Source organism: Aotus nancymaae, unplaced genomic scaffold (assembly GCF_030222135.1).
Source record: "Aotus nancymaae isolate 86718 unplaced genomic scaffold, 86718_ANA_hifiasm-v0.15.2.pri h1tg000033l, whole genome shotgun sequence".
Lineage (NCBI taxonomy): Eukaryota > Metazoa > Chordata > Mammalia > Primates > Aotidae > Aotus > Aotus nancymaae.
Genome location: NW_026988447.1, coordinates 44,349,200 through 44,376,658, shown reverse-complemented (window position 1 = coordinate 44,376,658; position 27,459 = coordinate 44,349,200). Strand labels below are relative to the sequence as shown.

General features: G+C 35.3%; 1 protein-coding gene across 8 annotated transcripts in view; it reads left to right on the top strand.

Moving 5' to 3' along the window:
* The window catches only part of BLTP1 (bridge-like lipid transfer protein family member 1), a 222,180-nt gene that overhangs the window by 111,744 nt on the left and 82,977 nt on the right, over window positions 1-27,459 (top strand). For all 8 annotated transcript variants that reach the window (XM_012473015.3, XM_012473016.3, XM_012473017.3 and 5 more), the window contains 12 exons: window positions 454-605; window positions 1,065-1,215; window positions 1,389-1,541; window positions 3,515-3,755; window positions 10,834-10,976; window positions 15,211-15,430; window positions 15,874-16,032; window positions 16,696-16,871; window positions 19,243-19,418; window positions 23,418-24,124; window positions 24,577-24,822; window positions 26,739-26,832. In XM_012473015.3, the coding sequence (XP_012328438.2) occupies window positions 454-605; window positions 1,065-1,215; window positions 1,389-1,541; window positions 3,515-3,755; window positions 10,834-10,976; window positions 15,211-15,430; window positions 15,874-16,032; window positions 16,696-16,871; window positions 19,243-19,418; window positions 23,418-24,124; window positions 24,577-24,822; window positions 26,739-26,832 (2,618 nt within the window). The remainder of the gene's footprint in view (window positions 1-453; window positions 606-1,064; window positions 1,216-1,388; window positions 1,542-3,514; window positions 3,756-10,833; window positions 10,977-15,210; window positions 15,431-15,873; window positions 16,033-16,695; window positions 16,872-19,242; window positions 19,419-23,417; window positions 24,125-24,576; window positions 24,823-26,738; window positions 26,833-27,459) is intronic.

Sequence of the window (27,459 nt, the reverse complement as noted above, 5' to 3'; positions counted from 1 at the left end):
TAGTAAAATGGAATGGAAAGCAGATTGCAGTAGGAAGCAGAAGTCCTTAGTTCTGTTACCTGTGTTCCAATTTAATAGTTATCCAAGCCCCGGGAAATTACAGATCTTTCTCTCACTCTCTTTACCTTGACAAATTAACACTCAAGATCCCTAAACAAATGTGATTAAATGAAGTGATCAATTGAAGCCTTTTAGCTCTTAGATCTTTGATTCATGGTTTATAGTACAGTGGTTTTTCAGACTATGCTCTTTGAGTCTTCAAGGATCCGTAGAGATGTCTCACAATCAGGAGAAATGTATGCTGAGCAAGCTTAAATTACCTGTTTGATGTAAGGGTATTAATCTGTAGAACTTGATTTGATGAAAAGGTTTTACACTTAAAACATTAGCCTCTGTGTTAGTGGTTTTAAGGTACTGTATGTTAGTAAGTTTTTGGCATTCTATTTTATATAGGATGAAGGAGTCGAATCTGATGATTTGAAAAAAGATCTCCCTCTGATGCCTCCTCCTCCGGATTCATGTAGCATGAAGTTGACCATTAAAGAAATTTGGTTTAGTTTTGCAGCTCCCACCAATGTGAGATCTCACACCCATGTATTTTCTAGGTAAAGAGTTTGTAAAATACAGTATTATCCCTTGATATTTCTTTATTTAAAATAACATACAATTCTGTTTTATATTTTTTAAAATTACTTTTCTGGTATATATAGTATTAAGGTTGCTACTTTTTTTATCATTCTTACTTCATATGTTCTGTAGACATTATTCTTACCTTGTTTGACCCAATTTCTTTCTTTCTACTTTAGTTTTATTTTTACATGTTCTCCTGCCTTAGACTTATGTTTACTCTTTTTATCTCTGACAGGCTTGTTTTTTCTTTCTTTTCTATTGTCCTTTTTTTTTTTTTACATTTTTTATTTATGTTTCATCATTTATCAGTGCTCAAAAAGATAAGAAAGTAATTCTGTCTGAGTAAAACAGCCACCAAGCACAGTAGGTGTGGGAGATTATTTGAAATACAAATTTTGACCCTTGTTTTTATAATTTTTTATTTATGTTAAAAGGCAGCTGAACCTTTTAAGCACTGCAACGCCAGCTGTTGGTGCATGGCTTGTTCCTATTGACCAACTCAAGTCATCCTTAAACAAATTGGAAACTGAGGGAACCTTGAGAATTTGTGCTGTTATGGGATGCATAATGACAGAAGCATTAGAGGTATGTCTTTAAATAATATAAGGTATACGAACTTCAGTATTGAAAATGACCCCTTATTGTTAATTGCTGTTGGAAAATACCAGACTTACAAGTTCTTAATTACTGAATTATCTTTTATTTGTAGGCTCTTTCATACCTATCACTCTAAATCTATTGTTGTTGTTTGATTTTAGAATAAAAGTGTACATTTTCCCCTAAGAAGTAAATACAACAGACTTACAAAAGTTGCTCGCTTTCTCCAAGAAAATCCTTCATGTTTACTATGTAATATACTACACCACTATCTGCACCAGGCAAATTACTCCATCATTGATGATGCTACAATGGTAAGTTACTGAAACTACATTAGTTTGAAGGAGGCTTCTATTCTGTTGATGGACCACTGATAGATACACAGGGTTTGAGATGTATGTGGGAATGGTTAGAAATACAGGTCTAAGGGCTGGGCGTGGTGGTTCACGCCTGTAATCCCAGCACTTTGGGAGGCCAGGGTGTGTAGATCACCTGAGGCCAAGAGTTCAAGGCCAGTGTGGCGAACATGACAAAACCCTGTCTCTACTAAAAGTACAAAAAATTAGCCAGGCATGGTGGTGGGCACCTGGAATCCCAGCTACTCAGGAAGCTGAGGCAGGAGAATCTCTTGAATCTGGGAGGTAGAGGCTGTGGTGAGCCTAGATTGCACCATTGTATTCCAGGTTGGGCAACAAGAGCGAAACTCTGTATCAAAAAAAAAAAAAGACACCTCTATAGACAAGAGTGTGTTCAGATTCATGATCTGGGAGTTGCCAGCATAAAGGTGTTAGTAGAAGCTATAGACATGGATGAGATTTCTAGGAATGCTATGTTGAGTAAGAAACTGCTCAGGGATGGAATCCTGAAGAATGCCAAAATTAAAGGGGGTGTAGGTGGTTGGAAAGGTGTACACAGAGTGATGAAAAGGGAAAGAAAGAGGTAGGAGAACCAGGAAAGAGTGCTGTCATGGAAGGTAATGTTATAAAGAGTTTTTAGGCAAGAGAATAATTACCAGAGCCAAATTTCACATATAGTTTGATGAAACAGGGACTAATTGATGATTGAGGGGAGAATATATTATTGCACAAAATAAATACAATCCATCTCTGCCTCTGGAAAAGCAAATAGCACATCATGATTAGAATTTTAGAACTTTTAGGGTCTCTCTTCTCTTCAAGCTGCTGGCCAATAGGGCTTACACAAGATTCTGTAGTCAAATTAGGAACCAATGTGTCAGTATTATTAATTGCCAGTCAAGCCATTGGTCAGGCAAGTCAAGAATCTCTAATAAGTGTTGGATACAAAAAAGACACTTAGACCTAAGGCTGGTGTAGTACTTTTTACTCCCTCCCTATGAATTGAAGACTAGGAAATCTAGTCTTCAATAAGCCTAACTTGCCTGTGTAGTTATAGGTAGAGAAGCGTGAACAGAGAGAATGGCAGGTGTTTCTCATGGGTGGATGCTCTGCCAGATGTGCTTTCCATATAAGAAGAAGAGGCACAACATGATCCATTATGAGGCTAGGAATGAAAGGACAGAATAGTGATATTGGTGTTCCTCAGACAGTAAACAGGGTGATTCCTGCCGTCTAGTAAATGGTGCTCTTCAATCAAATCAGCCATTTCTCCAAAATGAGGAATAGTAGGAAATAGGATGGAGAGGAGTTAGATATTTTCTCTTTAGCCTAAGGCAAGGTAATTAGACTAAGGTAATAGGAAAAGAGCCAAAAGTTTCTTACAATCATCACCATGTGAAATAAAGTGTATTTTAAACTATATAATTATTACTGATAATGCAGTTAACTTTCAAGGCAGTTACAAATTCATCTATGTCTAGCATACAATAAGTTATAGTAATTTATTTTTTTAATGTTAAAATGGTTGTAGTTACCTAATCTTTGAAGGAAATAATTGTACTTCCTCTTTGCTTATTGAATATTCCAAGTAGCTCAAAATACATTTTGATTTTTCACTTGGGCAAAAAAAATAGATTGAATGCTTCTTAAGGAAAACTCCAATTTTGCACCCCACATCTAGTGTCATATTGACCTATGCTATTGTATTGTTTTATTACAGAAAGATGAAATGTGTCTAGAGATTAGATTCTATATTCTACTGAAATCCTGACTCTCTTGGACAACTTTGAACAAATTACTTAGCATCTAAGTTTTAGTTTCTTTATCTTTAAATGGGGATTATGAGATTTGAATAAATATATGCAAAACACTTAAAAAGTAACCATTATTATTACATTAGATTATTTATAATCACATCGTTATTGTTACAGAGTGATGGACTTCCTGCTTTGGTAACTTTGAAGAAAGGTTTAGTTGCACTGGCAAGGCAGTGGATGAAGTTTATTGTGGTGACACCAGCCTTTAAAGGAGTTAGCTTACATAGACCAGCTCAGCCTCTGAAACCTCAAATAGCTATGGACCATGAACATGAAGATGGACTTGGATTGGACAATGGGTGTGGTCTTCAAAGTGATACCAGTGCTGATGGCGCAGAATTTGAGTTTGATGCAGGTAGTTTTGTAAGCCTCTATTGAGTGCTTTCTTGCAGCTCACGATTAGGGTATTTTCTTATTCAACAAAATTACTGTAGTTTTTTTTTGCTTAGATATTATGCATCTTCTATTGATAAGTTAATATACCTCTTTAAAAATGTCGAGACCCTTTGTTTTTCCTCACAGTTATTAATAAATTACTAATATAAGAGATTTTAGATATTACATACTTGTTAACATGGTACTTACGATAATTTTAGTAATTTGCATCCCAAATTAGAAAATGTCGTGGCTTAAGTGTACAAGTATGATTTTTATTGTCCAAATAAGTGGTAATGATTAGGAGTCTTCATACTGACTTGATTTTATAAGTTTAATTTTGTGAAATACAGTAGACTTCTCCTGATATATCCAGGACAAAAGTATCTTAATATATGTAAAGTGTTTTGAATGAAACACATAAACCTCTATTTAAAATTTTTGTCATCTTTCCTATGCCACATTATTTTCAAGGGGCCTTTATCTTTTTACCTGATGCCTGCTTGATCCTGAATTTATGTAAACTTGGGGGCCTGCACTCAGCCTACAGTTTTGTCAACACAGTGGCCATGTCAGAGCAAAGATAGCAGATACGCATTTATGAAATGTACATGCATACCTTAATGCTTTGCCAAAGGTTAATTTTTATTATGTCCTATAATATTTACTGAAAATCCATGTTATGATGGTTTTGAAAAAATATTGAAAGAGTAGTCTTAAAATTAGAGATTTTAGAACATTGATATATAAAACTTTACCAAGCTTAGTTTTAAAAATAACATGCACACTTGGTTTTTCAAGTCACACACTTAGCTATCTTCCAAATTGTACTTTCCTTCTTTTGTTTCCTTTCCTTCCTGTTCAAAAGCTTTTGAATACACTTTCACTCCTGCTCTGAAACTTGCCACGGTGTCTCCTCTGCCTTATGCTTTTCTCTGCTTCAGTTGAATTCTTTCTTCTGAGGAGGTGAGAGTTAAAGTTGATACAGCCCTGTATGGATTTACCACTGGGGTATCTCGGATCTCTGCCACCACTAACACCTTTATGCACAGAACTGAGGAGAAAGATGATTCAAAGAAGAAATGGCCCTGAAAATCTGATGAGTCCTCAGTAGATGTGGCTGTTTAATACTGCTTCGTAGGCACTGCCAACAACAAAGCTCCCTGACCCCCATATATCCAAAGAGTCACCTCATAAAGGAGAGCTTAGACTGACATTTGTCGGGTATCCTTCTGGGACAAAGATAGCAGAAGAAGAAACTGGCAACAACCTTTACTGTTCTGCAGCCACTGCAGGTGATCCCCAGGCAAGCAGGGCCTGGAGTGGACCTCAGCAGTCCTATAGCAGAGGGGCCAGACTGTTAGAAGGAAAACTAAGAAACAGAAGGATACAACTTCATCATCAACAAACTGGACGTCCACTCAGAGACCCAATCTGAAAGTCAACAACTACAAAGACGACAGGTGGATAAATCCACAAAGATGGGAAGAAACCAGCGCAAAAAGGATGAAAGCACCCAAAACCAGAAAGCCTCTCCTCCTACAAGGGATCACAACTTCTCATCAGCAAGAGAACAAGGCTGGATGGAGAATGAGTGTGATGAATTGACAGACTCAGGCTTCAGAATGTGGGTAATAAGAAACTTCTGTGAGCTAAAAGAACGTGTTCTAACCCAATGCAAAGAAACTAAGAACCTTGAAAAAAGATTTGATGAAATGCTAACAAGAATAGATAACTTAGAGAGGAATATAAGTGAATTGATGGAGGTGAAAAACACAACACGAGAACTTCGTGAAGCATGCACAAGTTTCAGCAGCTGAATTGACCAAGCAGAAGAAAGGATATCAGAAGTTGAAGATCAACTCAATGAAATAAAACGAGAAGGCAAGATTAGAGAAAAAAGGGTAAAAAGGAATGAACAAAGTCTCCAAGAAATATGGGACTATGTGAAAAGACCTAATCTACATCACATTGTACCTGAATGTGATGGAGAGAATGAATCCAAGCTGGAAAATACTCTTCAGGATATCATCCAGGAAAACTTCCCCAACCTAGGAAGACAGGCCAATATTCAAGTGCAGGAAATACAGAGAATCCCACAAAGATATTCCTCAAGAAGAGCAACCCCAAGGCACATAATCGTCAGATTCACCAGAGTTGAAATGAAGGAGAAAATGCTAAGGGCAGCCAGAGAGAAAGGTCGGGTTACCCACAAAAGGAAGCCCATCAGACTCACAGCAGATCTCTCAGCAGAAACCCTACAAGCCAGAAGAGAGTGGGGGCCAATATTCAACATCCTTAAAGAAAAGAACTTTCAACCCAGAATTTCATATACAGCCAAACTAAGCATCATAAGTGAAGGAAAAATAAAATCCTTTGCGAACAAGCAAGTACTCAGAGATTTCATCACCACCAGCCTGCTTTACAAGAGCTCCTGAAAGAGGCACTAAACAGAAAGGAACAACAAGTACCAGCCACTCCAAAAACATACCAAATGGTAAAGAGCATCACCACAATGAAGAAACTGCATCAACTAATGGGCAAAACAGCCAGCTAGCATCAAAATGGCAGTATCAAATTCACACATAACAATATTAACCCTAAATATGAATGGGCTAAATGCCCCAATCAAAAGACACAGAATGGCAAATTGGATAAAAAGCCAAAACCCATCAGTGTGCTGTATCCAGGAAGCCCATCTCACATGCAAGGATACACAAAGACTCAAAATAAAGGGATGGAGGAAGATTTAACAAGGAAATAGAGAGCAAAAAAAAGCAGGAGTTGCAGTTCTCATCTCTGATAAAATAGACTTTAAACCAACAAAGTTCAAAAGAGACAAAGAAGGACATTACATACTGGTAAAAGGATCAATGCAACAAGAAGAGCTAACGATCCTAACTATATACGCACCCAATACAGGAGCACCCAGATACATAAGGCAAGTTCTTAATAACTTACAAAGAGACTTAGACTCCCACACAATAATAGTGGGAGACTTTAACACCCCATTGTCAATATTAGACAGATCAACGAGACAGAAAATTAACAAGGATATCCAGGACTTGAACTCAGACCTGGACCAAGCAAACCTAATAGACATTTACAGAACTCTCCAGCCCAAATCCACAGAATATACATTCTTCTCAGCACCACATTGCACCTACTCTAAAATTGACCACATAATTGGAAGTAAATCACTCCTCAGCAAATGCAAAAGAACGGAAATCATAGCAAACAGTCTCTCAGACCACAGTGCAATCAAGTTAGAACTCAGAATTCAGAAACTAACTCAGAACCGCACAGCCTCATGGAAATTGAACAACTGGCTCTTGAATGTTGACTGGATAAACAGTGAAATGAAGGCAGAAATAAAGATGTTCTTTGAAACAAAGGAGAACGAAGACACAACATACCAGAATCTCTGGGACACATTTAAAGCAGTCTCTAGAGGAAAATATATAGCAATAAATGCCCACATGAGAAGCAAGGACAGATCTAAAATTGACACCCTATCATCAAAATTGAAAGAGCTAGAGGAGCAAGATCAAAAAAACTCAAATCCTAGCAGAAGACAGGAAATAACTAGGATCAGAACAGAACTGAAGGAGATAGAGACACAAAAAACCCTTCAAAAAATCAATAAATCCAGGAGCTGGTTTTTCGAAAAGATCAACAAAATAGACCACTAGCCAGATTAATAAAAAAGAAAAGAGAGAATAATCAAATAGATGCAATAAAAAACAATAAAGAGGATATCACCACAGATTCCACAGAAATTCAAACCATCATCAGAGATTATTACAAACAACTCTGTGCACATAAACTAGTGAACCTGGAAGAAATGGATAAATTCCTGGACACTTGCATCCTCCCAAGCCTAAACCAGGAAGAAGTTGAAACCCCGAATAGACCAGTGACAAGGTCTGAAGTTGAGGCAGCAATTAAGAGCCTACCACCCCAGGTCCAGATGGGTTCACAGCCGAATTCTACCAGACATACAAAGAGGAGCTGGTACCATTCCTTCTGAAACTATTCCAAATAATCCACAAAGAGAGAATCCTTCCCAAATCATTTTATGAGACCAACATCATCCTGATACCAAAACCCGGCAGAGACTCAACAAGAAAAGAAAACTACAGGCCAATATCCATGATGAACATCGATGCAAAAATCTTCAATAAAATGCAGGAAAGCCGATTGCAACAGCACATCAAAAAGCTTATCCACCATGATGAAGTAGGATTCATCCCAGGGATGCAAGACTGGTTCAACATACACAAGTCTATAAACGTAATTCACCACATAAACAGAACCAAAGATAAAAACCACATGATTATCTCAATTGATGCAGAAAAGGCCTTTGACAAAATTCAGCAGCGCTTTATGCTAAAAACCCTCAATAAACTAGGTATTGATGGAACGTATCTCAAAATAATAAAAGCTATTTATGACAAACCAACAGCCAATGTCATACTGAATGGGCAAAAACTGGAAGCATTCCCATTGAAGTCTGGCACTAGACAAGGATGCCCTCTCTCACCACTCCTATTCAATATAGTACTGGAAGTTCTAGGCAGAGCAATCAGGCAAGAAAAAGAAATAAAGGGTATTCAATTAGGAAAGGAGGAAGTCAAACTGTCTCTGTTTGCAGACGACATGATTGTATATCTAGAAGACCCCATCGCCTCAGCCCAAAATCTCCTGAAACTGATAAGCAGCTTCAGCAAGGTCTCAGGATACAAAATCAATGTGCAAAAATTACAAGCATTCCTATACACCAATAGCAGACTTAAAGATAGCCAAGTCAAGAATGAACTGCCATTCACAATTGCTACAAAGAGAATAAAATACCTAGTAATACAACTAACAAAGGATGTAAAGGACCTCTTCAAGGAGAACTACAAGCCACTGCTCAACGAAATAAGAGAGGACACAAACAGATGGAGAAACATTCCATGTTCATGGTTAGGAAGAATCAATATCATTAAAATGGCCATATTGCCCAAAGTAATTTACAGATTCAACGCTATCCCCATCAGGCTACCAATGACCTTCTTCACAGAACTGGAAAAAAAACACCTTAAACTTCATATGGAACCAAAAGAGAGCCTGCATAGCCAAGTCAATTCTAAGCAAAGAGAACGAAGTGGGAGGCATCACACTACCAGACTTCAAACTATACTACAGGGCTACAGTGATCAAAACAGCATGTTACTGGTACCAAAACAGAGATATAGACCAATGAAACAGGACAGGGGCCTCGGAGGCAACACAGTATATCTACAACCATCCGATCTTTGACAAACCTGACAAAAACAAGCAATGGGGAAAGGATTCCCTGTTTAATAAATGGTGTTGGGAAAACTGGCTAGCCATGTGTGGAAAGCAGAAACTGGACCCCTTCCTGACACCTTACACTAAAATTAACTCCAGATGGATTAAAGACTTAAACATAAGCCCTAACACCATAAAAACCCTAGAAGAAAATCTAGGCAAAACCATTCAGGAAATAGGTGTAGGCAAGGAATTCATGACCAAAACACCAAAAGCATTGGCAACAGAAGCCAAAATACTCAAATGGGACCTAATCAAACTCCACAGCTTCTGCACAGCAAAAGAAACAGTCATTAGAGTGGATTGGCAACCAACAGAATGGGAAAAAATTTTTGCAATCTACCCATCTGACAAAGGGCTGATATCCAGAATTTGCAAAGAACTAAAACAGATTTACAAGAAAAAGGCAAACGAGCCCATTCGGATATGAACAGACACTTTACAAGGGAGGACATACATGAGGCCGACAGACATATGAAGAAATGCTCATCATCTCTGGTCATTGGAGAAATGCAAATCAAAACTACATTGGGATACTATCTCACGCCAGTTAGAATGGCAATCATTACAAAATCTGGAGACAACAGATGCTGGAGAGGATGTTGAGAAATAGGAACACTTACACTATTGGTGCGAGTGTAAATTAGTTCAACCATTGTGGAAGACAGTGTGGCGATTCCTCAAGGACCTAGAAACAGAAATTCCATTTGACCCAGCAATCCCATTACTGGGTATATATCCAAAGGATTATAAATCGTTCTACTATAAGGACACATGCACACGAATGTTCATTGTGGCACTGTTCACAATAGCAAAGACCTGGAACCAACCCAAATGCTCATCGATGATGGACTGGACAGGGAAAATGTGGCACATATACACCATGGAATATTATGCAGCCATCAAAAATGATGAGTTCGCATCCTTTGTAGGGACATGGATGAACCTGGAAACCATCATTTTCAGCAAACTGACACAAGAACAGAAAATCAAACACCGCATGTTCTCACTCATAGGCGGGTGTTGAACAATGAGAACACATGGACACAGGGAGGGGAGCATCACACACTGGGGTCTGTTGAGGGGAAATAGGGGAGGGACAGCAGGGAGTGGGGAGTTGGGGAGAGATAGCATGGGGAGAAAGGCCAGATATAGGTGAAGGGGAGGAAGGCAGCAAATCACACTGCCATGTGTGTACCTGTGCAACAATCTTGCATGTTTTTCACATGTACCCCAAAACCTAAAATGCAATTTAAAAAAATAATAAATAAATTTGCTGGGAAAAAAATTAATTAATTAAAAAAATTAATAATAATAGCATATTTAACAAAACAGGTTATAAGGAATAGTGTAGAGTTTATTTATTGTTTATTTTGAAAAATTTCAAATCTACACAAAAGCTAGAAAACCAGTGTACTGAATATTCCTTCCCTTCCAATTATCTGCAGATCCCTCTGTTAATCTATGAGCAGTCTGTGCTTTCTTGAGCTTAATTGAATTGAATTTTGGTCTGGGTATCGTTTGCATGGAGTATGTGAAAGACTGAATAAAAACCATTTGTTCCTTTCTTGAAACTGAGTGATAGTATTGGGGGAGGAATAACAAATATTTGTCAAGGAATATGAAAGTTGAATGTCGTTATGTAACTAGAAACATTGGGTTGATGTTTCAAGAAAATATCTGATAATCTATTGCTCATTTATTCTTTTGAACCGTTTCAGCCACAGTCAGTGAACACACAATGCTATTAGAAGGAACAGCTAACCGGCCCCCACCTGGTAGCTCTGGACCTGTAACTGGAGCTGAGATAATGAGGAAACTTTCTAAAACTCATACCCATAGTGACTCTGCATTAAAAATAAAGGTATATTATTGCTATTTTTTGGTTAGAGCTATTCAGACTTAACAGGGAAATACTTAAATCTCAAATTTAAATGTCAGATGTCTACCCTCAATATTCAGATAGCATTTTTGTGTCGAAATTAACTTGATTTGTAATTTCAGTGTAAACATTTCTTTGAAAATTATATTATCAGTAACTGCTGTTGATTAAGGACCACTATAACTACTAAGCTTTAGGATTGTCTTCAGTTTATTGAATATTCAATAAAATCCAAAATTTAAAATGTTGATAATGTTATAATTATCAGTTTTAATGAGAAGCCTTTTAGGCAGTGCATGATCAATAGGTGGTTTGGGTTAAGACTATTTTATGATTTAAATTTTTTTGGTTTTATGAATTTAATGGATGCTTGATAAGAGACATATATAGCAAAGTAGTTAAGACTACCACCTTGGAAGCAAGACTGCCTTGGTTTGAAACCTGCCCCTGCCACTTAGTTGCTCTGTAACTGAACAGGTTTTAACTGTATGTTAACTGAATGTTTTAACTGTATGTCAGTTTCCTTGGTGTAAGATGGAGATTATAACAGTAACCTTCTGAAGAGGGTTGTTGTGAGAAACAACTAATTCATGAAAAATGCTTAGAACAATATCTGACCCTTGATAAATTATTTAATGGTAGTAGTTATTTATTTTTTGCTAGTTCACCTTTCTGAGCACTAAAAAAGTTACAATTTTAACTTTCTGGCCAGGCGCGGTGGCTCATGCCTATAATCCCAGCACTTTGGGAGGCCAAGGCAGGTGTGTCACAAGGTCAGGAGTTGAAGACCAGCCTGACTGAGATAATGAAACCTGTGTCTACTAAAAATACAAAAATTATTTTGTGTGGTGGTGGGTGCCTGTAATCCCAGCTACTCGGGAGGCTGAGGCAGGAGTATAGTTTGAACCTGGGAGGCAGAGATTGTAGTGAGCTGAGATTGTGCCTGCACTCCAGCCTAGGTGACAGAATGAGACTTTGTCTCAACAACAACAACAACAAATTTTAACTTTCTTTGAAAGTCTGTGTACGTATCACACTGATTCCCAGAACCCATAAAATGATAATTTTGACAATATTAAATAAAAATTTCTACACAGAAAAAAGTAATATACAGTTATGCATCACTTAATGACAGAGATGCATTCTGAGAAATGGGCCATCAGACAATTTGTCATTATGCAAACATCATAGACTGTACTTACACAAACCTAGATGGTACAGCCTACTACACATCTACACTATATGGAATAGCCTGTTGCCCTAGGCTACAAACCTGTACAGCATATTACTATTCTGAAGCCAGTAGGCAATTGTAATACAATGGTGTTTGTGTATTTCAACATAGAAAAGATATAGTAAAAATATGATACAATCTTATGGGTTCACTATTGTGTACGTTGCCTATGGTTGACTTAAAGTGTAATTATGTAGCACATGACTGTATTGTAAACAGAACAGTAAGACACATGACAAAAGACTAATTTTCTAAAATAGAAAAATCTCATCCTAATCACTAAGAAAAAGGCCAATACCAAATAGAAAAATGGTTAAATGACATAAACAGGCAGTTCACAGAAAAATATATATACACGTACAATAATGTTTTCTTATCATTTAAGAAATGTAAATTAAAATCAGATTTCCATTCTCATCAGATTGAAAGACTAAAACTTTTGAAGACTGTACTTTGTTGGTGAAGATGTGGGAAAACAGATACTCTTATAACAGCATTGATGGGAGTCAAATTGGTGCAACCTCTTTGATAATAATGTGGCAATATGTGTAAAAATTTAGCAGGTGATGGTCTTTTATCTAGTATTTCCATATTCAGGAATTCATTCTAGAGAAAGTCATAAACACTCAAAGACAAGATGAGTCTTAAGTACGTTCTTTGCAGCACTATTTATAAAAGGAGTATAACGGAAACAACACAAATGACTAACCATTAGAGGACTAATAAACTAGTGTACACTGATAGAGATGCATACTATGAAATCTTCTAGATGAAGTAGATCTGTAAGTGGGTATGGAATGACCACCGAAGCAAAGTATAGGATTGATACCTATTTGTGTGTTTAGAAAAGGATAAATATATACGTACTTATATAGGCCTAAAAGATTTATGTAAAGATAGATAAACAGCTAAGAGAGCCTCAGGAAAAGGGATCCAGTATACTGGAACACAGGAGAGACTTACTTTCTATTTGATAATCTCTTGGGCTTTCAAAGTTTCTATTCTGTTAGTATTGCTCTTTTAGTTAAAACAATCAATGATAGTTTGATATATTTTAAAAAGAAGTTTCAACTATTGAGCTTTATTCTGTTTCCACAGTATAGTTAGAAGCTTGGGACACTTTAATCTGCTTAGCTTTTTTTCCTGATGGACAGTTTTTCCAACCTCTGAATCATATTTAGGTGTTTTCCTGGTAAATCCACTTTCAGAATTGTTTTGAACATTCTTTTGCTTATGGATTATTAAAGTCCTCTAAAAATGTGAAATTTCAAATGCTTAGTTTCCACATCTTTGCTTTTCAAGATCTTTCTGTCTTTGTAGTCTTTTTTTGTACTGTATTTTAAATTGATCTGCCATTCTAATCATAGATGTGACAAGACAGAAATTGAGAAATTCTGTAATTTTTAATTTTTTTCCATTAAATAATTGCGGAAAGTCTGTTTGGCATTTCAGAGCTCTCCAGAGAATTAAATCTTAACACAACTGACTATTAGAGCACTAGGAAGGATAATTTAGTGTTAAGAATTTGAAGATATAAGGTAGTTGGATGGGTAAAAAGTCTGGCTTTTTCCTTAGTAAGTATATAAGTGATTTTTTTCATCCTTTAGGATAGAAATAATGTTTTACCTTGGAGAACTTAAGGATTAAATAAGATAATATGTGAAACATGCTTATCAAGTGTTTAATATGTTGTAAGTGTTCTTTTACTTCCTGTGTCGATATCCTCTCTCCACGTTTCCTCATCTAAGTGAGGATGACTGGGAGGGCATAGAGAAGGGAATAGACTTTTCTGCTTTCCAGAGGGGGTTAAGACTTTTAAGGGCTTCACAGCACTGGTGTTCTTTGTGCCTGCCTTTCTTGCTGTTAGTGAAAAGCCTCTAGTTTCCTTCCAGGTAGAGTCTATCCTGACTCCTGTAAAAAACTGCAAGGAAGGTTGCTGAAGGTAGAACGCTTTTCTTTACTTTTGATGGTATCAGTCATGTTACAGATCCTCTCTCTCTCTCTCTCTCCCTCTCTCTCTCTCTCTCTCTGTGTGTGTGTGTGTGTGTGTGTGTGTGTGTGTGTGTGTGTGTAGCAGCAGTAGTAGTAATAGAAGCAGCAAGTTTTTCTAGGGAATATTTTGTGTAGGGGATACTGTGTCTAGGTATCAGTTTGCTGGTTCAGTAAATAAGCAGTGATATAAATATTTCAAGCTACTGTTTTTCTTTGCTACCCATATGAATGTTCTTTGGCACTTCCACAAATACCCTATGTATAACTTTCTGAAATTTCAATGTTCTATTTACTGCTCCTTCGGTAGGAATAGTGCTTCATTTCCACCATCTGTTTGATATACTGTGCTATGTGGTTTTATGTCTTGTCACCAGACTCCCTCATCAGATTAAGAAGGGAATTAATGGCCAGGTGCGCTGGCTCACACCTGTAATTCCAGCACTTTGGGAGGCTGAGGCTGGCAGATCACGAGGTCAGGAGTTCAAGACCAGCCTCGCCAACATAGTGAAACCCTGTCTCTACTTAAAATACAAAAAAATTAGCCGGGCATGGTGGCAGGTGCCTGTAATCCCAGCTACTTGGGAGACTGAGGCAGGAGAATTGCTTGAGCCCGGGAGGCAGAGGTTGCAGTGAGCGGAGATTGTGCCATTGCACTCCAGCCCAGGGGACAATGCGAGATTCCATCTCAAAAAAACAACAAAAATAAAGGGAATTAATGATCCATGGTTAAAGTAAGTGAATGTGCTTCATTATAATATTGATAATAAAAGTGGCCCTTTGTCTTGTACTATAGAGTTATAAAGCATTTTTACATGCATTTAAGGATGTATGTAAAAAAGATTCACCACAATCCTAGTAGACATGATCAGTTTTGGTATTAATGTGCAAAATAGCTAACAGTTATAGCAACAGTAATAGTAATAGTAGTTGTAGTTATCAGCAGTCATTTTTATATACATAAGAAATAACCCTAAGTTACACTTTCTGTAGGGAATTCACCCATATCATTCTCTGAGCTATACCAGTGGAGATACTGCCACTGATTCTCCAGTGCATGTTGGACGTGCTGGGATGCCAGTAAAGGAGAGTCCAAGAAAGGAGAGTCTACTCAGCTACCTGACCGGAAGCTTCCCAAGCTTGCACAACCTCCTGGAAGGGACTCCTCAGAGAAGCAGTGCTGCTGTGAAAAGTAGCTCCCTAACAAGAACAGGTACATCCTCTAGATTTGACAATTACATGTTTATGTTTACGGGGGAATTGAAATGAAACGGGACTTAAGTTTAGTTAGATATATACTTTGGTTGTACAACTAATCTCACATATTATACCTTATCTTTGAGAAAATATTTTAGAAATCCATTGTTCTGTTTGTAACTTTTTGGAGTCTTCATGCCCTTACTTTGCATTTTTAAATTGCAGCACTGACTAATGTCAATGTATGCGTCTAGACCAGCAACATAGAATTTTTCTCTATTATAATAAAAATAAGCTTTTTATTAATGCAGTAATATCCAAATGCCAACATTATGCAGTGAGAATTTAAAACCATCTGCAAACATACATTTTAACCTGGTGTTTCAAACATAGTTATATAAATTAAATTTTTTTGGCTCCTTAGTATATAAATAATACTAAGAAACATTTTATTTTCAGGAAATACAGTAGCCACTGATATGTTATCTGAACATCCCTTGCTATCTGAACCATCATCTGTGAGTTTCTATAACTGGATGTCAAATGCTGTGGGTAATCGAGGAAGTGTAGTACAAGAATCTCCTGTTACAAAATCAGGACACAATAGTCTTCCAACAGGTATTGAGTTATCACATTATGTTGCTTAACTGTCTAAGGGGAAAGTATAGCAAAATCTTATTTTTCAGAGGATGGGTTAAAAATCTCAAACAAACACTGTTTGGTTGAAATTGTTCCATTTATGAATGCCTTTGATAATATTGTAATTGAGAGAGTAGTAAGCAGTCACTCAGTGATCTTGTCGAAAGGCAATTAAGTCAAATATGAGATTGTATATAAGGAGTTTAAAGCTTCCTTTTAATGTGGCTGGTTTAATTTTCAAAACACCAAAAGGCGGTAAACAAAAAACTGAAAAGTGTAATTAAACATCATATACTTAACATTACAGAAAAAAGTTTTAGTTTATCTAGATCCCTCTGAGACCTAATAACTATCATTCTAAACCTTTTAGTTACTTAACAAACATAAAATTAAATGCAAAAGAGTAGGTATGTATAAGGATACATAAGGAGGACATGTCTTCTGAAAAGTTAATTTCATTTTCCACGAGTAAATCGTGTGTATAAAATAAACTAAAAGTACGACTTACTTTTTTTCCTTTCAGTTTAAACAGTCTAGAATGGTACTGCTTTACAGGCTTCAAAATTTCACCTTGCTGTATGCCTTTATGTGTTTCTGTTTCCCAATAATTCACATTTTATTCTTGAAAATTTACTCCATTAGGTGTTGCACCCAATCTTCCTACAATACCCTCAGCCTCAGATTTCAACACTGTCTTGTCTAGTGACCAAAATACTTTGGATGGCACACATTCTCAGCATAGCACCAGTCAGGATGATGTGGCAGGTGTAGAAGAAGCAAACCAAGGGTTTCCTGCTGTTCAGCTTGCTGATGCACAGGTGAGCCAGCCTGGTTTTTTTTTTTCCTAATTATAATAATATCTCATTAGGCAGTGCTTAGCAACTGGAACCATCAAGTAGTATGCATCTTGGAATTCTAGTGAGGATATTCCATGCCCATCTGCCCACACCCTCCATGCAAAACAAGAGGAGCCTTTGAAAAATACATGGGTTAATTATAAATGCAAATTAAGTATCTATATGTAATCATTAAATAGAAGAGTCTCATATAATAACCTTTTAGTCATTTGTAGCAAATTGGCTAAGCAACATGAATAGAAAGTTTAATTATACCCTGTTGTTTTTAGTGCCACCTTAAGACCTTTTTGAGCGAGAAGTGGGAGGCATTGATTTCAGAGAAGAGTATAAAATAACTAAAACTATAGATGTAGAAATATTATATGAGTAGCAACTGTATAAAATTGATTGAAATAGAGAAACTAGTAGTGAAAAGATTTTTTTTTTTTTTTTTTGAGACAGAGTCTCTCTCTGTCACCAGCCTAGAGTGCAGTGGCGTGATCTTGGCTCACTGCAACCTCTGCCTCCCAGGTGCAAGTGATTCTCCTGCCTCAGTCTCCCAAGCAGGTGGGACTACAGGCACACGCCACCATGCCCAGCTAATTTTTTGTGTTTTTGTATTTTTAGTAGAGATGGGGTTTCACCATGTTGGCCAGGATGGTCTTGATCTCTGGACCTCCTGATCCGTCCACTCGATCTCCCAAAGTGCCAGGATTACAAGTGTGAGCCACCATGTCTGGTGAAAAGATGAATTATTGAAATAGTTCACCCAGTGGTAGTGAGATTCTAAGCTTAGATGTTTATGGCTTTGAAAAGGTAAATGAGGATATTGTGAAGGTCTTATTTAATTGATTAAATATGGAGAATAAGGAGTGAAATCCTTTAAAACAACTTTTTAGTTTGAGCGGCCAGAAGGCAAGTGTGAGAGTGGGACATGGGTGAGAGGAGGCATCATTTTTTCAGGTTAAAGGTATCTTGAGCATATTTACGTACTGATGTCCCTGAATATCTAAGGGATTGTTTTCAGGACCAACCCCCTATCCACCCTCTGATCCACCACCCAGGATACCAAGATCTGTGGTATGCATAAGTCCCTTATGTAAAATGGCATATATTTGCATACAACATACATACATCCTTGTGTATATGTTAAATCTTCTCTAGATTACTTATAATACCTAATGCAATGTAAATACTACATCAATAATTGTTATACTGTATTGGTATTTTATCTGTATTTTTTAATTGTTACATTGTTATATGTTATTGGTTTTTTACTCCCTAATATTTTCAATCTGTGATTGGTTGAATCCTTGGATGCAGAAGCCTTGGATATGGAGGGCCAACTGTACTTGAGAAATTAGGAAGCTCATGATCAAAAATAGATGAAAGAAGGGTTAGCAGATGGAGGAAGATTAGTAGAAAAATGAGAAGTATTGGAATTTAGAGTCAGTTAAATAGAGAGCTATCTTTCCAAGCACACACAAAAAATGAGGTGACCTAGGACAATGGGAAATTTAGGATTGGCTCTCATTGTGTAAATGGCACTTGTCCATTTAGATAGGGATTTTTTAAGCTTCAGGAAAAGATCACTAAGGTAGAATGTGTAGTGAGAGGTCGAAGGCGGCTGAGAAAGCACTGGATAGCACCTATATTTAGGATGTGAAAGGGGGAAAAGGAACCATGTGGCAGAGGATGAGTAGTCAGAGTGATTTTAGTGCTCTAGCAGTGAATGCATGTAGTTCTTTCTGTTCCGGTTAGTACTTAGTGTCTGAAATCCAGTTAACTAGAGATTAAACCAGAATAATGTATTTCCATAAGCATGTATGATACTTAAAATGTAAAGGAAGTTCTTTGAAAATAAATGTTAAATGACTGTTATAATCAAGTGCTTCCATTTAAAAATAGGTCAGATATTCGTAAGATTTGTAATGTTGTTATATTAACACAGGAAGTTGAAAAATCAGCTTTGTAAACCTAATATATACTTTCTTTTTTTGTAAATGGAAACACAATAGAAATTCATGCCTGTTTTAAAAGCAAGAGGTAGAATGATTTAACTAATTTATAATTTTATTTTCTTTGTACTTTCAGACATTCAGGTAAGATCAAGGACTCTGTGTCCTTATTTATTAATATTAATTTGAAGTTGAGTGGCCTATAATTGGTACTAAAAATATTAAATTTTAAGTGAAATTACAGCCAATTATACGAGACAGCTTTTTGCTTCACACTATGATAATAATATGTATTGAGGTAGGGTAAGAAAAAAAAGCTACATTTTTCTATATGTAATTCCTACAGTAAATAATAAAATATAAATAGAGCTAATATGACTGTTTATGTCTTTTAGGTTGTTTTCAAACCTCTTCTGAGTCATACAGGGATCCAGTCACAGGATACAATGCCATTATGCTACCGAATGTACTTTGGAGAACACCTTTCATTTTCAGGGACTTTGGACTGCCTCAGAGCAGATATTGTGGATTCAGACACAGCCAAAGAGAGAAAAGGCAAAAGAGCAAGAAGGTGTCTTTTGCATTTTTGTGTATAATTTTGTGCAAGAATTATAATGCCTGTTTGTTTTTTAACATTACTTTCTTGTAATCCAAATGAGAAAGTAATTTTAATATGTTAATAAGAAGACAATTACCTTTTTGTAAAGTAGTAGCCACATTTTCTTAATAACTAATTGCATTTATCAACAGATTATGAGGCCTATTTTTAGGCATATTTTTGAACCATGTTAACATATAGATGAGGGTCATATATATTGATATATGCACTTACCATTTATTTATTGGCTTTTGCAATAGTGGAATTTTTATGATCTTAAGGGTTCTGAGTTGACTTGTGTCAGGTAGTATTTTGTATTAGAAACAGGGTGGAATTCCTATTGAGAGCCTAGCCATCAGAAACAAAAATGTAGCATGGTGAAAGTTAAGAACCATCTTTTGCTGTTATTTTATATTGCCATGGAAAGTTCTTCAGTTTCTTTAGTGTTTACATAGGAAATAATATACTCACTAATTGGATCTGAGTAATATTTTGAGAACTTGGAATTTTAGTTTGAGTGGGACTTAAATGGATAGGAATAGAAGAATATGGACATAAATGGCACTTATGACAAGAGGTTTCTGTAGTATTGTTTCTTTCATCCTTTTTGTGTTTTTGCAAGATGGTAAATTAAAATACTTGTGTCTGATATATAGCTAAGTAAAATTTATTTTTCATTTGAAATATTTCTCTTTAAATTTTAAATAATTTAACAAAAGTTCTTGCTTTTCACAATAATCTTTTACCATGACAATGACCATACAAGCTGAAGCTGCAAAGCAGTTTTAATAATGAGTGGAAAAAATTACTTTTGTGGCCTTGACAATGTCAAAACATTAAAAATATAATTACTATTTATTATAAATAGTGAAATAAAAAAAGTAAAACTAGTATTTAGTACATTGTAATTTAAAATGTAAGAAACACTGAGAATTAAACTATTTTATTTCTTTGTAAAAACATATCAAAGGGTAGTTTGAACCGTCCTGTCCTTCTTATAACTTATAATGCAGAACAAGCAGCTTTTGTGTGCCTTGGCAAAATGTCTTACTCCTTTGTATGTATGGATCAATTTTCAACATTTTATTCTTTGCACTTACAACGTCATGAAATAATCTTTGATTCTCTTTTGCTATGAAGTTTTTTGTCTGCGTCACTTCCTCTGGGATATCGTCATCCTTTTTGTCATGGTCACTTTCCTCTTTATGTCAATAATTTTGCCTCCACTGAGTTTTTCTGGCTAGATATTTAGAGTGTCTCAAACAGTGGAAGTAACAACATTTCCATGGTCAGCTGTTTCTTCTGTAACACCATTCAATTGATTTTCCCTACCAGTATCTTTGTTTTTAGTTTTTTTGCTGCATTTTCATCTTTGTTGTCCAATTTCCTCATTTGATTATTCATTTTTGGAAAATGTTATGGGGATTTATTACAGAGAGAGAGAGACAAGGAGGCAACACGAGTAACTACATGCTATGCTTTCTGTGCATGAACTGAGCAACAGACATGCTTCAACTAATCACTATCATTGACACATTTTGAAGTGATGTGATTAGTCAACAATCACGATGCACATCTGTTGTTTTGTACTGACTTGTGGGCTGAAGAACTAGTAGTAAGTTTGTACTTTATGCAGTTTTCACAGTAAATCTTTGTTACAAATTTGTATCACATTAGGAGACTTGTTATTTAAGTAAACCATTTACTTTATTAGGAGACTTGTTATTTAAGTAAACCATTTACTTTATTAGGAAACTTGTTATTTAAGTAAACCATTTTCAAGTAAAAAATTTAAGTAAAAAATTAAAATTTTTAAAATATTGGAACCATCAAATCCAGACCCAAAACATTAACACTTAACACACATTCTATTTAGAGTTAAAATATCTGAGCTAAACTTGTATTTCTATTTGCAAAAGCCAGCTTTCATACAAATATATGCATTCATATATAAATATTTATATATGTACACACATACAGTATATAAGTTTTCATATATATAACTAGGGTATAATTCAATTAGATATAATTTATATGTAGTAGGTTGTATATAAACATATAGATTATATAAATAAAATTATAATTGTAGCCTATTATTGACCTCCTGAATGCCATATAATACTGCCACAGACTAGACCTTCATTTGAGCACACAGGTCTTTTTATGTTCCTAGAGAGGTTCTTTGAGTGATTCTCTGAACTTCATTGCCCTTGGTCTAGCTGAACTTGACATTCCTTTTAATTTTTCTACTACCACACCAGCTCCAAATGCTCCACATTCTTACAACTAAGTCATGATTAGCTTTTATTTCTCAGATCTCCTGTCATTCCATCTTAAGCTCTTATTTATTTGGAGAGCATCACCACAATATACTTTACCCAGCTGTTAATTTTAGTATTGTCTGTGTTTTTTGTTTGGTTTTGTAGCAGATTGTTCATTCTGCTAATTGTTGTACATTAGTTTGGGGTTACAGTTTCTTGTATGAATATATATAACTCTCCTACTACTTCGTAAAGCCAGGGCAGTTATTAAACAGCATAGAGTCTGGCATGTAGTAAGTCCTAATAAATAATAGTTTCTTTGTCTCTTTGTTGTCTCTAGTAAAAGTAGCTGCAGGTATCAGGGGCTTATATTTTAAAATTTTAATTGTAACTTTGGCTCTGCAGTGCCCGTGTCAGGCTTTTAATTGTCAGGCAAATTATTATTATGGTATACCCATTTTCTTTTTCTCCTTTACTTCAGTCTCCCCTGTTTAAGATTTTCTTACTACCCTTACATGTTTTAGATTCTTGTTTTTGCAATTATGGATTATTTTCATCTCTTTTTAGTCTTCTCTCTCCTCTCTGATTTAATTCTCAAAATCAAGGTTTTCCTTCTCTGACCATATGCTTAGTTCGTATTGATTGTACACTTCCTGTGAGTTTGTGCGTTTACATGAAGTACACTACAATGAGGCATTTTTCTTATTAATTAAGAAATACTAGTATTAAGGAATTACTGTTCTCTAGTTATAAATTCTTTAAGTTAAATGGAAAATATCAGAGCAGCTTTTGATTTTTCTTCTTTCAGAAAAAAACTCCCATGTTTTATTTGAACTATATGTCTGCACATTCATAGTGTGCATGGAAGATGAGGGAAAAATACCTTTTTACAGTTTTGGTGCTTGGAGTTTTTTGTTATTATTTGTAGTTAGTTTATAGAAATTTGAGACATTTTTGACTTTCATTAAAATTTACTATAGTCTTACATGAAAATCTTTAGATAAGCAGGAGGATTTGCCAAAATAATTTTTATATCAGGTTTTAAGGTTTTTTTGTGTGTGTATTTCTTATTTTTGTTTCAATTGCTTTTCCTCTCTTTCACCTTAGTATGAGGGTTTCCTTTCTAATAGCAAATAAATAAAGTTATGTTAAATATCTAGTAAATTAGATACATGGTTATATCTAATAAATATCTAATTTAGTTAGATATAACATGGTTAATCTAAAAGGGAAGGGATGGTTAAATGAAGTATCCTAATTGATCTATAATTGACTCTAAATTCCAGTACTCTATGGCAATATCATCAAATAACAACAAAACTTGTTTTATCACTTCAGTGAAATCAGGAGGCTGAGGCAGGAGAATTGCCTGAACCCAGGAGGCGGAGGTTGCGGTGAGCCGAGATCGCGCCATTGCACTCCAGCCTGGGTAACGAGAGCAAAACTCCGTCTCAAAAAAAAAAAAAAAAAGAAAACTGATTTTGACTTGTTAGTTTTAGAGTAAGATAAAAAAGGAAGACTTAAGGCCCACCTTCGAACTGATAAAAATTCTGGCCCAGTGGAAAGCATAGTCTACTGGTTTGCATGCTTAAAATTATTTAAGACTTATATTTTACCTTGGAGATGATTTTGCTTATACATTAATAAAGATATATAGTTCTGGAAAAAAAGAAGAAAAACCTTGTCCTTTTTGTTTTCCCCACATTTTTAGGCAAGGCCATGTGAATCTTCCTCCACTTGAGTTCAAACCAGCATTAATGTTGGGAACCTTTAGCATCAGTGCTGTTGTAATGGAAAAGTCCGTGTGCACCCCTCAGAACTCTACCAGTGCCCTTTCTTTTCATGATCTCAGCAAGCGGTATTATAATACCTTTCACTGCAACTTTACTATTTCCTGTCAGTCAATAAGCCAGCATGTAGATATGGCTTTGGTTCGTCTTATTCATCAGTTTAGCACAATGATAGATGACATCAAAGCAACTCAGACTGATATTAAACTTAGCAGATACACAGCCGGATCTGCTTCTCCAACACCTACCTTCAAAACCAGAAAACATCGGGACTTTCGTTCATCTGACTTTAGCCGCAGTTCTAGAGGAAGTCTTAATGGTGGCAATAGAGTAAATAATGCAAAGAACAAACGGACCAACAATGAGAATAGCAAAAAGGAATCTCGAAACAAGAATTCATTAGGAAGATCTGAAAGAAGAACATCAAAAGTGTCTAGGAAGGGTTCAAAAGATGTGGTGGATCACATGACTATTCATATGGATGACTCTGATTCAATTACAGTGTCAGAACAAAGTGAACCTTCAGCTGAGTGCTGGCAAAATATGTATAAATTGCTTAACTTCTATTCACTTATCTCTGATCCAACGGGAATATTGGAAAAATCTTCAGAAACATTTGGACCAGCAGGTAACAGGCATTTTTATGTTTCAAAAATTTCTGTTTAGTGTAATACCAAAGAAGCTGTAACTGTAATACCGAAGAAGCAGCAGACTGTTCATCATGTTTTCTTAATGTTGTAAATGGATAATTGAAATAGAGAGAAATTGTCTGTCACCAAGGCCATAAAATGGTAATGGAATTCAGGTATCTTGCCACCACGTTTCCCATCCCTTTAAACTTGTACATGGTATGTTCTTAAAGGATTCAGGCAGACTTGATTTAAAATATCTGGCTCTATTATTCACTTTGAATAGGAACTTGGAAAAATGTGGAAGAAATTTTTAATCATTTTGTTGGAGAATAGAAGAAAGATGACTGGTTGGGAATGTGAAGCAAAGAAAGGAAAGGCAATGTTTGGAATGTCCTTCCATTTTTCAGTCTTCCTGTCTAAAATTGTATATTTTCATTTACTTCTAAAGGAGTTCGAAGCCCTACAGAGCCAACATGTAAAGTTGTGTTTGAGAATGAACAAGACAACAACAGTTTGACTAAGACGCAGAGGAAACGTAGCTTGGTAACTTCTGAACCTCAGCATGTTACTCTAATAGTGTTTGGGATTGGCATGGTGAACCGCACACACCTGGAGGCAGATATTGGTGGACTAACAATGGAATCAGAACTGAAGAGGATCCATGGCAGTTTTACTCTTAAGGAAAAAATGAAAGGTATGAATGATTTTTCTAATAAAGTGCTATGTATACATAACAATTAGTGCTACTTTTCAGAAGAAAACCAATGGCATGTCTCCAAAATTCCTACTTGGCAAATTTTTTTTTTCAGAAAAATTAGACTTCCCAAATTCTGAGGTACGAAGAACTTTGTTGTAATTGAATATCGCTGAATTGAGGCAGTTTTGACATCTAAACAGTTTAACACATAAATATTGAGCTAATGTATCTATACTCAGTGATATTTATTCTTTGTCTTTTAATATCAACTAGTAAGATATCTCTAAAGGTGAAAATTTTACCAAAATAATTATGAAAAATTTGCTTTTGTTACTACCATTGAAATCTTATAATCTAATACTAAGTATCTCTATAAAAGAAGTCCCTTTAGTTGATATAAAATTTCCTAGGTTAGTGAAAACATACCATTCATCTTAAGAATGATTACACAAGGTATGATATTTTATTAAATCCAGTTTGAAGATGCACTATTATTTTATGTATCACAAAGAAAAAAAATATCATCGTCAGGTATGGTCAAATGCCATTGATTGTAAACTGCATCCCACTTTCAGAGATGCTAAAATAAAAAAGCAAATGTTTCTTAGACTTGGTGGATATAGCAATAAAGTTTTAGAGATTCCCTTGCAATAATGATTCTATAAGACCAGTGGGTTTTTTTTTTTTTTTTTCTGGTTGTGAAAATAACCTGACAGATTTGAGAAAAGGAAGTTATCAATCGCTATGTGTTTTTATTGTTAACTTTATAATTTACAAATCTGTAAGGTCTAATCAAAACTTACTTTGAACTTACTTTTTGATATATACCCTTCTTTACCTGTTTCATTTTGTACCCTGAACATTTATTATTTACTCAAAAACTAATTTTAAACTTAAGGATTATGTACTTGGGATTGACATGGCGAACACATGGTTCTCTGATAAAATTAGATGGACTGACTGCAAATTGCTAAGAAAAATACAAACACGTCAGCCTTCATAGAAATATCACAGAGGACATAAACAATACACAAAAGTTCAGATGGCTAAGTTAATATAAAAAAAAAGTTGTCAGTTTTTTCATCTGTTTAGCAAAAGTTAAGAATGACAATACCTATTTTTGGTGAGAATTAGAGAAATGGACATTTTCATTCACTTCTAAATTGATGTAAATTGGTTTAACCTTCCTGTAAAGCTGTTAATTTAATAGCTTTTATCAGTAGTCTTTAGAGCACATTTATCCTTTGACTCAGCAATTCTAGGTCTGCAAACCTAGATAGAAGAAATAATCAGAATTGTGTGAAAAGATATCTGTACAAAGAAGCAGCCAAGTGCCTGACATTAAGGAATTGATTATTTTTATAAACAAACATATGCCAGTTTACATTTACCCATTAAAATTATATTGCAGAATTTATTAACATGAACAGTAATCCTAAATGAAAAAAGTAGGCAAATTATATATGTGATTTCATTTGTTTTTTTTTAAGTGATTAAAATATTTATACCCTCCATTAAAATCACAGGAATTATATGAACCAAGAGTACTGGTTTATATGGTTTCTTTTTCAAATTTTTAAAAATTTTCCAACTTTTCTGCAGTATTATTTCTGAGATTTAAAATGCCATTAGGCTAGGTAATGCCAGTAGACTAATGCAGGAATGGCATATTGAAGTGTATATTTTGCATTGTTGCAATTTTGACATTTGATATGTGTGTATTAAATGCAGAGAAATAAAAAACTAAGGAAATTTTTTAAAAAGTAGTTCTGAAATAGTTGATCAAAATTTATCATAACTTTAAAATTATCTTTTGCTACTGAATATATTATGAATAAAATGCAGTTTAAATATGAAATGCAGGTTTCTTAGTTCCAGAATTCAAATAAATATTTTTTTTCCTCATACTTAAGATGTTTTACATCAAAAGATGACTGAGACTTGTGCTACTGCTCATATTGGTGGGGTTAATATTGTGCTGCTTGAAGGGATTACACCAAATATACAGTAAGTATATCAGTTTTTATTTTCTTACACTTACAGTTTTAGACAAAACTTGAAACTCCTTGGATAAACATGCTGAATTTTGAGATGTGTATCTACAGTCTCAGTTCCCAAATACTGAGAATTCTGTCATTAAGATGTCAGCAGATAAAATATTTTAGAAAAATACTTTTTATCTTTCTAAAATTGGTGGTATATACTTTCATTCCTAACTTCCATTCAGCAAAGCAGTCTCATGTTAACTGCAAAATAGACTTTAGTAATTTAGGTCAGATTTTCAGAATTTGCTCTTTCTTAATATTATGACTAGTCAATGTTGTGCTACTGTTACACTATAACACATCCAACATGACTAAATAGAGGATCTGGTTCAGTGTTATAAAAATTAAGTATTAGTCCTAGATTGACTAAGAAGTATGATATGTTATAATGCTAATAATATTTTTTTAATCTGAATAATGTGATCTTGGAGAATATTTTCTAAAATGGATATTTATTAATGGGCTGTAGCTTTCTGCAGTAGTATCGAATTTTGGCTAATATCAGCAACCTCAGACAGAGCCCATTTTCAAGACTTCCTGGAGACTCTGTCAGGTTTAGTTTGGACCTATAAGTGTAGAACCAAAGACT